Here is a 13,480-nt window from a genome sequence, read left to right as displayed (position 1 = left end):
TTTTTATAAAAATTGCAAACGGTACAAAAAAATATTCAAATGCATCACATATTATACATTTCAGAACAATTTTTGTCAGATCAATATTCCTAAATATATATTTCTAAATAATAAGATAAAGGGTGTATGATATGATTTACTTAATTAAGCCTATAGTGGTATTATTAACCAAAATTGGCAAGGATTTAGAAAATGATCTGTTTAATTTAGTTACATTGTTTAAGATGAATAGCTTTAATATATTTAGGATTCTAGATGGCATTTGGATTAATACAGATAGTTTTGCTAGGTGTGCAAAACATTTTATTTTCGGACAATAAGACTTTAACTATCGGTTATCGATTGACAGGTATACATTACAAACAAGACTTTTAAAGCAAATGCGTTTATGTATATGACTTATCCTTTAACCACGGGTAGTAAAATACTTCAATATCTATTTATGTATACACACTTAATTGGAAATGGAAAGTGTTATGTCGTACAAGCTGATTGTTAAGCGTATGTATTCGTTATTGTGAAGTACTCGTTGCTAGGAACGAGGCGTCTATCGTATTTTACCAACTCCTCTTTTATTTTATTGGGAGGAAGTTACGCAAACATAAACATTTATAGTGGAAATAGTTTTTGAAAGGATTTGTTTTTATCCAGACTGTGTTTAAAGAAATACGAAAGCTGTCGGCTTAATTAGAAGTTATGGCGGCGAAAGGGACCAATCCCCAGGCTAATGCAGCTTCAAAATGTAACTTCGTCGCACAGGATCAGATCTGGTTAGTGTCTTAATTAGTTTTTCTTCTTTTCAACTGAATTTTTATCTATATACTGTTGAAAAAGTATAATGAACTTTTCTTGATTTTTTTTTTAATTTTACTCATTTCGTTTGTCTCGCTCAGATTTTTCCTTATGTGGGTTAGGATTTGTATATGTTACTTAAAATCAGAGGTCTAAGACTGATACAGGTATTTATGACACGGACAGTAGCATATGAATATAGCTCCAAAAAGAAAAAAAGCCTGTATATACACAGGTGAGACGATCGGACGATTTCATTAAATATTTAAGTGGTATCTATGATCGTGAACCATAAATAGATCAAAGACAACAAAAATCTATTTGTTCAGAACATTGATCGGTGTGGTCTTTTAGGTAATATTTAACATTCTAGGAAATCAATCCGACAAACAAAACGCTATTGATAAGCCATATGTTTCTTATATTTATATGCATGTTGCCCAGGAATCCCGGCAAGTATTAAAACTGACATTAAACCCAGGAAAGTAAGGACAGTTGGACTGGAAGTGGTAATAAAGTTTGAATTCGAATCATTACGTCAATCAGTTAAAATCAGTTCTTTCTACTATATGGATTAACGCAAAATACAGAAATGTTTTTCTTTAGGATAATCACCTATATAGTGGTTTAAACAGGCGGGTATTGCTGTTTAAACATAAAATCTATTGAGATCTAGGTGTATTTACCTTGCCACTCGTTCATAATTTACAATATGGATTAGAATTTAACATAATCAGATAATACAAGTTACTTATTTATGAGGTCTATTTAATGTACAAGTGGTAGACCTGGGGCAATATCTATATCGATTAACATAAATTTGTTGCTTTCTTTTGTATCAGTTGTGTTTGCAAGGATCGGCAAACGTAAACGAACGACGGTACGTCTAAAGGCTGAACACCACTAAATCCAGCTGTTCTTTATTTCATATAAAATCCACTCACTTCATAACGGTGTTTCGACATTTTCTAGCATATCAGATTTTCAGACACTTATATTCCCATAAAGAACTAGATCGCTACTTTAGAAAAACAAAAAGAAAAAGGGGTGTTAACTTTTATATAAGAAAACTACAGTTCGTTAAATACAACCCGCTGAATTTACTACTTTTCGCTTCTTTCAATTTCTCTTTTCGTGACATTAAATTCTTACGCCGCCATTTTTATCTAGCATGCGATAGGAACATGCCGATTTCATTAGAATGCAAAGTGATACATACTGAAACGCGGTAGGGTAAAAGTAAGCACGTTGCTGCCGAGAAAATGCACTAGGAAAGGAAAAAAGATTAGTACTATTTATATTTGGACTACTTGTGACTAGACCAACGGAGGCTTACATTCTATTTGGTAGTGATCAGCCTAAATACGTAGACGACGGATAAAACCCGTCGCAACACTTTGCCGTCACCTCTTGGCCTCTGTCTTTCAATTTATACTACATGTATATACAGCTATGACATTGTAATGAAATTCGTTGAAAAGACTGTTCCAATAAGTTTCTGCCGTTGCAATTGGATAGCATATTTCAGCTGTGCAAGAAATTGAATAATAAATGTCTGCTTTTTAGCCAGTGCTTTTGCAACTGGCTATAGCTTTAAATCAACCTCGCGTCGTTTTGGCATACAGACACTAAACATGACAAAATTTTTCATGGAAACTTAGATCATACACCACCAGTATAATTTGGGGTCTCATTTTTTAGCTGATTTTGCATTTTGTGTGTTTGACTGAAATTATTTTTCTTGCATCAAACATGACCCCCACTTTTCTTTTGATTTTTAGTTAGCACTGACAATATTCTTCAAGAAAATGTAAGTTACAGAAATTTAAAATGGGTCCTGATGTGTGCTGCGGTCATTGGAAATAGGTCAATTTTATATAGAATAAAGAACAACAACTATTTAGTGTGTTATAACCGTTTAGTTATGTGACCGGATCACACAAATATTCTGGACCAGTAAAAATAGTCCCATATTTATTTTTTATAATCTTGGTATTGTGTGAGTGTGTGAGCAACTGAGGACTACTGTTTTAAACAACAAAAACAAGCAGCAACGGATTCTAGATAATGAACTTTATATTCACATTCGAATATTCAGAATCACTCCGCTCTAGGGTTAGGGTTTAGGGTTTAGGGTTGAAATTGGCCCCACCCTGGGACAAACTTAGTTTTACATAGAGTTGTGTAGGGAAAACCTTAAAAAATCTTCTTATCTTAAACAGCAATGCACAGAGCTTAGATATTTGGCATCTAGCATTGTCTAGTGGACCTCTACCAACATTGTTCAAATCATGACCGGCCTATGCACAATGAAATGTTGATTCTTCAAGTGTATCGGTTGAAATATCATCCAATAAGTACTGGCTATCAGTCCTTTCAGGGCTTTGATTTTATATCCACGTTACTCTATGAGTTTGAACAATATTTAGTTTTGCAAGAACCAGAATAGATAACTAATTGGCATATCACTTTATTCACTTTTATGATAAGTGGTTCTGCTGTTATATACATGTGATATATTATTCTTATATATATTTCTAGGAAAGATCATGTCAAACTAGAGGAAACAGCGGCCAAATACTGGCCAGATAACTGGAATTTTCTAACAACAAAATACGAGGACGTAAGTTACTGATATAATATTTTAAAATGATATATAAGAACTTCGACATATACCGGAACGACTTTCTACGTCAGAAAATAAGGCGTGGCTGAAGTTCGTTTACCTAGCTTAAAGTTGTCTATACGTCCCTGCCCGTTTTGCTCTCCGTCCGGTTATCCGGCAGCCCATCAGCTTTTTCCGTCGTCCGATTATCCGGCGGCCCGCCCGTTTTGTCCTCCATCCGATTATCCGGTAGTTCGCGCATTTTGTCTTCCGTCCAGTTATCCAGCAGATCCAGCAGCCCACCAGTTTTGTACGTCCAGTTATCCGGAAGTCCCTCCGTTTTGTCCTTCGTCCGGTTACCTGGTACCCCGCCATATTTGTCCTCCGTCCGGTTATCCGGCAGTTAACACGTTTTGTCCTACATCCAGTTATACCACAGTCTTGTCCTCCGTCCGGTTAGTTTAACTTTAACCGAGTTACAGAAGATATGAAACTCAAATCTGAAATATTAAAAGGCAGCTGTAGGCGAACTTACATGTAACATTTCGACCAATTACCTATTTTATATTTCGTACCCAGAGCATATGGTTTATGAACTTAGTACTTATTGTTATTGAGCACCAGGAGTACCCGCGATTGTAGTTTACAAAGTACAACGGTTTTTGAGCGTATACTAAAATTCTTGAACATGATTAAATTAACAGTTAAGCTGTTGTGCTTAGCGGAAAGAGAAAATGTTTCAAACTTATCATTTCTGTATGTAATAAGAAGATCATTGAAATACAAATTCATGCATTATGTGCTAAAAATTGTTTCTTTTTCTTACAGCTGGTAAAGGATGATATGCCAAAAAGAGAAAAACGACACAAAGACGTGGAACCGATTGAAGCACATCCTGTAACTCCTATAGAAAAGTATATCAAAGTTGATCCGTCTCCTAGACCATATCCGAAAACTACTGCACAGAATATAGGCTGGCGATCCTCTCACAGAGATCTAGCGCTGGATAAATATGGAAAATATGCAAATCCAAAAGGAGGTCTTATAAGACAGTTAAACTGGCCATCCGAAGCAATTTCCTAGGGAAATGCCAATCTAAAATAATAACACCAGTATACTTGTTATGATTTTTTTTTCTGCAAGTTTTTGTGAGACTCATGTAGACGGTTTAAGCTAACATACCTATAATCATAATAATGGGTAACTGCAAATATCGGCATAATTCGTGAATGCCTTTGTCTAGGGCACAACGCGCTAAAAGAAACCTAGTTTTTACATTTTGTTGACAAACGCACTTCCCCCAGGCTTTTATCTGAATTTTGAACAATAAAAGAAGTTTATACATGCCGTAATTGATACGAAAATTATATTGCCACATTGTAAAATTTGGCTCATTCTTTAGAATCCATATCGTATACGGCTGTGGTGTACCACTCCCATTTCTTTTATAAAGTCTGCTGTTAAAATATTTTAAGATGAAAAATATACAAAATAGGTCAGTCGTAGATCAGCTTTATGGTAAATGAAGTAATGGATAAAGCTCTGCAGAACATTAATAAATTGTCCAGAGCCCAGACCGTCCCGAAGTTAGGCGATTTTTACCGATATTTTACGATGTTTGCCTTTATCTATTTATTGCCTATGACCTTAAGCATTGTGAAAGTGTTTTATCCATGTTTTGTTATGACTGAAGTTTTATAAAAATATATGAAAATATGTGAAAGTGACCATGTGACAATATCAGAATGTTCTTTCGTCTTTGTATGAACCACGGCTTTGCAATGTGTTACAATACCGTTCAGTTTTATACTTTGTCAGTATTATTACACGTTATTTTGTATAGACATATATATGACTTTTATAATTTTATATTATGGTTGACAAGGATGCATACTGATTTATTTATTCGAATGTCTGTGTAAACATATCACAGTTGTATAATAAAACATTTTAAAAAAACTTTGGAGCGTAGATTTACTAGAGTAACAGAACGTTCGGTCTTATATCTTGCTTAAATAAATTCTTGCGATTTGAAAAGCTTCAATGAATGTTGCAGAATGGTTTATCTCCATCAATGCAAACGTTTACTGACGTTTTTCTCCTCCACGATCCCAGGTTCGCCTCGGAGCATTATTATAACCATGGTTGGACACCCGGATGAAACCATAGATAAATTGTTTTCGCACAGACTTTTATTATAACATTATGGCGAATACGGCCTTCCATAGATAAAAAATGTATGTCTTATCACACCCTTAGTGCCACCAAAATAATGAACGAAAAACATACGAAAAGTGGGGCTTTATTTGAGTAATTTTCGCGTAAATGATACAACCGTCTTTTTACATCGATGGTATGTTGGTGAAAACCCGTTTCATGAAACTATTCAATACTCCTCTAATGTAGCATATATTGTAGAAATGTATAACAAAAATACCATAAACGCACTAGAAAGGTTCAGCTGGTCAAGTGGATTGCTTCCTCATTTGAAACAATTCAACACCTCAAACGAGGTTTTAAACCCACAGCGTTGATTGACCAGTGATTCGAAGCCTGTAACCTTAACTTCTCGGTCACGGGCACCAAATATTTATATCAGCTTTCTGACTGAAGTATCGTACACAAACTATTTTATGTTTATATTTAAAAGTTCTTGGTGAGCTTAAGACCAACTTAAATACAATTATGTAGCAGTGGAAGGATTTCTTAATGTAAACCACTTTTTCTGTTACATAATATGCTGTAACTAAGTCTGGGTTCAGTGTTGTTATTTTTTTCTGGTCCTTAGGGATCATGGAGTCCATTCAACATGTATAATGGTGCTCGGGGGCGTGAGAGGTGTTTCACATTTTATTACCTCTCATGAACAGACTCAATCAAACCGAGTCTGCTATTATTCTTCTTGGTTGCATTATTTGCTTCCAAAGGATCTTTTTACAGATTTTATGATGAATATGAAAAGTACGTCCGTGTACGTAGTTATAATCCAAGTTCCTCGTTTCAAATGACTTTAATATAGTATCTCCTACTGAAAGTAGGCAATATTGGCAAAGAAGTAATGTGTATTGGCGGACTTGTACCAAATGAATATTCAATTAAACGTGCAGCACGGTGCGACAGGAGATGTGGAGTGAGTGTGATTTTCATATGTGAGTTTGTTCTTGAGTTGCGTGTTATTACAATAACTTGTGATAATGATACATGGATTTTAACTTATATGCAACATATCAATTAATGGATTTTCCTTAAGTGTGACAGTGGTATGCATACTACAACTCACAAGAGGAAAAGGCCTAAATACAATCGTGATTTGGAAGGAGAAAAAGTGACTTTCTAGCTAGTATGCAATAATTGATAAGTGTATCATTTGATATTTCATCAGGTCATGATGCTAAAAGTTTTACTAGTGTTCGTTAATCATGCGGTATGCAACATGTAGAAGAACCTACCCATGTCTGGGACCATTCCGCTCAGTGTATAGATGAGACGCATATGTCAGTGCCGTTGGTTGTACCAAAGACTAGAACTTTAATGAAAGGAGCTTTGCTTTCAATGCTCCAAGTATATCGAACTCAAGGTGTTGTAAATTCCCTTCACAAACAGATTTTATATCCTGTTTGGTGATGTATCTGTATTTTGATATTTATGTTCATGTCACTTTTATTATTTATAATTGTTTCAAACTCCTTAAACTTACAGAACTCCCATCGTGGTCGGAAGGGTGACACATGTGATAAATTAATAGTATTACAATGACTATATTTGAGCCGCACCATGAGAAAACCAACATAGTGGCTTTGCGACCAACATGGATCCAGACCAGCCTGCGCAGCCGCGCAGACTGGTCAGGATCCATGCTGTTCGCTAACGGTTTCTCTAATTGCAATATGCTTTGAAAGCGAGCAGCATGGACCCTGACCAGACTGCGCGGATGCGCAGGCTGGTCTGGATCCATGCTGGTCGCAAAGCCACTATGTTGGTTTTCTCATGGCGCGGCTCATTTGTGTATAAATTTCATCAAATTATCATTTTGTTCTCTACATTGGGTATACTGTCCCGTATTTAACCATTATCTGCTGATAATATACAAATATAATCTAATATTGTACAAACAATTGTAAAACGTGGACTAAACATTGCATAAACACAATTATCATAAAGCTGGGACTTCTACAATGAGCAATATGAAATCGAAGGAAATTTTCTCTTTTTCATTTCTTGTTTTGATTGCCGGAGGTAAGCCATAATTTTATTCCTTAAGTGACGTACAAAAGTTACAAGACCATACATGTACACATTAGGGTATATTGATCACATGATAGAGAACTCTATCTTCTATACGAGTAAATAAAATATCTTATATTCTTTTTCTACCCCTTTTACCAGGGAATGTTTACACAAATTGGCTGAGAAAAGCATAGAGATACCAAATGCCAAATAAATTATGCTGAGTGCTTAATGCCAACTTTTTATTACACTAACTGCGAAATGATAAGAATTTATTTGTATTTTTTTTTTAAAAAAACATCTGTTTCTCTTAAACCAGTGAATGTTAGTTTAAATAAGTGATATCAAAGACTAGAACGTTAACAGTAACTGTAAATGAAACTTACATTAACAAATACTGAGCATAACAGTTACTGAGAGCACTGTTACACGTCTATCGAACAGTCTTCCACTCACTGAGTACGCTGCTCACTTCACAAACTCATTGACCTTTCTTAAAGATTGGTGAATGTTACTTTTTTAATTATTTGAAACCATAATATTATAATGGTCTACGGGTTAGTCTAGTTTGAAGCAATAGCACGCTCTTCCGGTCGTGCAAACATGAGATCAAAACTGTTTACTTTAAAATGCTATGAAAAAAGTCAAAGATATATACTGAAGGTCAATGATTATATCCGCTAATATATTTTCGAACATTTTCTATGACTTCTTAAGCTTTCAAATGATATATTGAACATATATGTGTTTCTTTTTGTACTACGACCACAGGTGCAGGACTGTATGTTGACCAGGGCGTACCTTACAACGACGGCCCTCTGAAGGTCGGAGAGTTGACGGTTTCTGTAACTGCAGACGACAGTCCAAAACACGTTAAAGGTGAATCAGATCTATCGTTAGCGTTCCACAATATTGGATACAGTCTCATCCATATTCATCTAAACAACAAAAACAAATCAAGAAGAAAATACATAAAGGCCTTAAGGTTTAGCAGACTATTCTCAAACCATAGGAAGAGAGGGTTGTGATTTATATGAAACTTGAAAAGCATTATTATAGCTCTTTTTGCTCATTTACATATTATAGCTCATTTACTTTACTTTTATGGCAACGTCCCCCCCCCCCCCCCCCCCCCCACCCACACCCCCACTCCAGTGTCCCTATCAGCACCAGAGCCTTTCATTTGTCACTACCAACAAAATTTGTTTGATCCTTAATAATGCTCATGATGATCATTAATATCTACTTAAATAGGAAGTATGTCTTTACATAATGAATCAGCAAGCACCAGAAGTCTTCTTAATACGGAAAAAAAACTTTAGTGCTAGGTGTAATTAAAGTTCTTTATTATGTAATTCGAAAATTCGGTTTACATTTTGAGCTACTAAGTCCAAATTTCGAGTTACGTTTTTCGCAAAACTATAATTTTCCCGCTATTATTTTATCTCGGTGTTCATACTTAAAAGGCTCCTTTAACAACAAATACCAAAACTACAACTGAAAAATAACAAGGTACTCTCCTAATCGTGTGTGGGACAAAACTTCCCCCGGATAAAACCCCTTTCCGGCTATCGCTGTCTTTGGTGAAGCGGCCTGTCTTTACAGGTATCGTTAAGATTTAAAGCTTGACAAAACTCCTCCTTCGTAAATACCAATCTGGACAAACCCCTCTCACGATTTTGAAAAATAGTCAAATTTTAAATGCTAAACAGAATTTTTCCTTTCCTGTTCAAGATAACGGAATTGCATTGAAATTTTGTGGGTAGGGGCTCCGTCCGCCTTGACAATTTAATAGGAAGCGTTTGATAGCAGTGAACAGGCTTTATTTCCATTTAGTCAGCGGGAGGGCTTTTTGTACGGGCACTCCTCTTAGTCGCCATCTTATACAGAATTAAATAAAAAGCCAAAACTATACAAGATGGACTTATGTAATAGATTATTTCTTTCATTGTAGCGTATTTCCCTCTGGAGATCGGCGACTATGCAGTTGTTTATTTCTTGGGCGGTCTGAACACACTGGTTCCATCCGAGTTCTACAGCATTTTCCTTACCAAAGTAGCGTCCCATGGCTTCTTCGTCTTCGGTGTTGACTATGACTTTCCATTGATGGATAAAGGATTTGAAAGAAAGAGAACATTGGCCAGGATATAGACAAATACTTCAAAGTGCTAGAGTTTGTAAGTACTGGAGCTAGTGTGTCATTTTTGTACATTTAGATGTCTCTACAGCTACCACAAAACATACTTGGTAAAATGTAATATTCTCTGCAAATAAAGATAAAATACCTGCATAAATAAAGGTAAAATACCTGCATTACTTAATTGTTTACTTTATACATTGAAAATGACTGTAATCTTTAAAATTATATAATATAAGTAATGGCTGCCATTTAGTAAAATTATTTGAATATCTATATCTTTTTTGTTCCTAGACTGGTTTTTATATTTTTCACTAGCCTTAATGTGTCACCAAGCTCTTTCTGATTATACAGAATGTTTTTTAAAGAAATGCACAGAATATGATACATAGCTTTTGCTTTTGTTGTTATTGACTAGCCACCATGGACGTGCTTAAGTTTTCTGTATCATTAAAGCAATTTTCCAAATTGCAAAATGTGGTTCGTTAATCTGAGCCGCGCCATGAGAAAACCAACATAGTGGCTTTGCGACCAGCATGGATCCAGACCAGCCTGCGCATCCGCGCAGTCTGGCCAGGATCCATGCTGTTCGCTTTCAAAGCCTATTGTAATTAGAGAAATCGTTAGCAAACAGCATGGATCCTGACCAGACTGCGTGGATGCGCAGGCTGGTCTGGATCCATGCTGGTCGCAAAGCCACTATGTTGGTTTTCTCATGGCGTGGCTCATCTAGAATAGGTGTGTCCTGTAGATCTATATTTTTTTCCATAATCTGAAGTTTGTTTCTGTGTGTGTGTTTTCTTAAGTATGGAATACCTAACTTATTTTTCAATTTTCAGTTGATCAAGTATATGGATAATCGAACCGAAGCCGTGCCACGCTGGGACTATATCGGCTTGATGTGTCACTCCGCCGGGTGTGATACTTCTGTGCGCATGATAGAGATGGAAAAATATCCATTCATTGTAAATATATATTGTTACTATTATATTTGCCAATTTAGTTGTCGCTTTTAAATGCATTGCCTTCAAGCACCTGTAATTTATCATTTAATTTGAGTGAACTACCAGTTTTGTATTGTCGGGTCCAAAAACTCGTACAGGAGTAATGTTATTTGTTTCTCAGCCATGTGTTCGTTACGGGGACGGAAGGTTGGATAGGATAGGTGGGGTGAATGGGGAAAGGATCATTAAAAAGTATGAACAACGTCACAAGAAAACAGTACATGTGATACATACGTAGGCCTACTGTATAAAGTGTTAATTTATTTATTGCTAAGGTCCCTGTCACCATGTCATGGGATGTGTGATTGTTTAAATGAATATTATTAATGTCAATATATATTTCTCTTTCCAGTCAACAGCATTTTTGGAGCCGTATAGTCAAGTGATTCGCAAGCCCGTGAACTATACTATACCCGCCCTTATGTACGGTACCCAGCTGGCGGAGGAGGGGTTTCCAGCTTGTAATATCAAGGGATACGACTTCGAACAATTTTATCAGCAGTGGAAATGCCCGAGGATAGCACTGGAGGCAGCTGTAGGTTTCCTGCAACCATCTGTGTATACTTGATTGTTACATTCTACTTTTAATATACCTTTTCTGTGACGCATCGTCGTATAACCCAAATCATTCATAGCTCTGAATGTGATGTATGCCATCTTAGTTTCTATGGTGACCTATTCTGTTAGCCACATATTCACTTATTCTGTACTGTAGTACTGTTTTCTAAAAGAAAATGTCATATATCCAGTAGTAAAAGGGCAAGGAAAGCCTGAGAATAAGTTAATTTATATGAAAGCCATCTGCAAACCTTTCATAACGCTGAAAGAATTTTTAAAATCGAACCACTATTGAAAAAGATATGGCAGTTTGAATTTTTAAAAAATGGCTGATAATGGAGGTGGCCATGATGTCATTTACACATTGTTGAATTCTTTATTTAGCAAATAACCTTTCAAATCGATTAATTTCATATGTTTATTGAGTGTAAGATGTAAAACTTGGTAATTTCTTTCATTATAGCTGGAAAAGGTAGAGAAATTATTTTACAGAAGTATGTAAATACAGTTCAAATATGTATTTAGAAATTTAATAAATCCGCCATTTTGTTTTTTGTTGCCATGGAAACAAAATAGCCGCCATTTTGATAAAAGATTTAAATGCTCAAAACTTTCTCATTCTTAAACCGAATTTTAAAATTCTTTAAATCAGTGTTATACGAAATCCTAGCAGATGGATTTAACATGAGAACAACATTGCCTGTCACTTTAATTAGTCTCGTTCAGTGGAAAAGTTAAGTCAGATGATAAATAGGTCAGAACGGTATGTTTGTGCCCGCTACTACCGTTATATATTCGCACACATTGCTAAATGTTTTCCAACATCCAAAACTGCTCCGGTGGTAACTGACACTAAATATCAGTTTTTGACCATCGGGCGTTAACGTCATACGCTTAGAACTGAATAGGAGACACTCTATGTTGACATAAATGAAATGAGTGGATACATTTATGTTGTTAGTTGAAATGTGCCAACATATTTTTTCCTTCAATTTTCATTTTACTAAATTTTTTTTAGGTTAAAAAGTTTGGTCCCTCAAAACTCTGAAATGTTCTCATCAGGTTCAATGAAAATGTCGGCGATTTTTGTGACAAAAATATCGAATACATGTTTTATGTATGTCCTCTTCTCTCATCTTTAAGATTGGTTTGTATTGCCAAAACATCTTACCTAATCTTAACTTTTTTATTGAGCAGGACTTTGGTCATTGTGACATTTTGGACCCCCTTGGATGGGAAGGTACAAGTATAATTTCATTACATTGCTTTGTTTTATACTAGGTTTTGTCTTTCGATTTTCGAGACAGCGTGTGTTCAGCATCCTGTTACTACTAAACTATGTACTGATGTTTATTCTGTGTCCGTGTTTACTGAATTTTAACATTAGTGGCAATTACAAATTCGATATGGAAAATACCAGGTCAACACGTGGCGTCATTTGACCAATAAGAATATCGGTTAAATAAAATAATGTGATTCGATTTATAAGTAGTTTGTCTATTTATAAGCAGTAACTCATATCTTGAATAATTTAATCAAATACTAGTAGCTTTAAATTATGTATTTGCTTTTTCGTGGAACATCGCATTAATCAATTACATCTGCGTTTCTTCAAAGGCTGTCACATAACTCACTTCTGTAAGACCACAAATGATACGAGGCTGGATCTCTACCGTCAGTTTGTCCAGGGAGTGGCTGCCAGTTTCTTCGTGTCAACTCTACAAGGGCGTGAAGGTGTAATCGAATACATAACTGATCCGTCAAAACTTATCTTAAAATGTTTAGTGGCCAAGTCTGACATTCATTGCTGAGATGGCAAATGTGTATTTTAGTAGTTTCTTTTAGAAGTCGGTTACATATAAATAATGGTTTCATCCAAATACGAAAAAAAGAAAAAGAAAAGAAAATACCAAAAGTATCTCATATTTACTGTAGCTTCGAAAAATGTTTTAGATTAATCAGTTAGCTGAAAATTCGTCTGCCAGTTACGTTTTACATATGTGAACATATAGATTCAATTGTATATAGGAAGCGGAATCAGAATAATGGATATTTTCTGTTCTATAAACTGTGTTTTATGTTCTATTTCACAACATATGTGGAGTCATAACGTAGTAAAATACCCTGCTCAGTTCAGTGTCTAGGTCTCAGCATTTT

The 13,480-nt window shown here is 35.5% G+C and overlaps 2 protein-coding genes across 2 annotated transcripts; both read left to right on the top strand.

Moving 5' to 3' along the window:
- Positions 1-321: 321 nt before the first annotated feature.
- LOC123549446 (uncharacterized protein C20orf85-like) lies at positions 322-5,367 on the top strand. The gene is made up of 3 exons (XM_045337554.2): positions 322-770; positions 3,334-3,415; positions 4,226-5,367. The coding sequence occupies exons 1-3, from the start codon at positions 697-699 to the stop codon at positions 4,478-4,480; spliced, it is 411 nt and encodes a 136-aa protein (XP_045193489.1). The 5' UTR covers positions 322-696; the 3' UTR covers positions 4,481-5,367.
- Positions 5,368-7,475: 2,108 nt separating this feature from the next.
- LOC123550267 (uncharacterized) lies at positions 7,476-13,277 on the top strand. The gene is given in 8 exon segments (XM_045338692.2): positions 7,476-7,633; positions 8,396-8,503; positions 9,579-9,758; positions 9,761-9,801; positions 10,601-10,726; positions 11,118-11,300; positions 12,521-12,563; positions 12,941-13,277. Coding segments are annotated over 8 exon segments (936 nt in total). The 5' UTR covers positions 7,476-7,572; the 3' UTR covers positions 13,135-13,277.
- Positions 13,278-13,480: the final 203 nt, after the last annotated feature.

Source organism: Mercenaria mercenaria, chromosome 6 (genome assembly GCF_021730395.1).
Source record: "Mercenaria mercenaria strain notata chromosome 6, MADL_Memer_1, whole genome shotgun sequence".
Classification (NCBI taxonomy): Eukaryota; Metazoa; Mollusca; class Bivalvia; order Venerida; family Veneridae; genus Mercenaria; species Mercenaria mercenaria.
The sequence above is the reverse complement of the archived record's forward strand: the minus strand, read 5'-3'. Positions and strand labels throughout refer to the sequence as shown.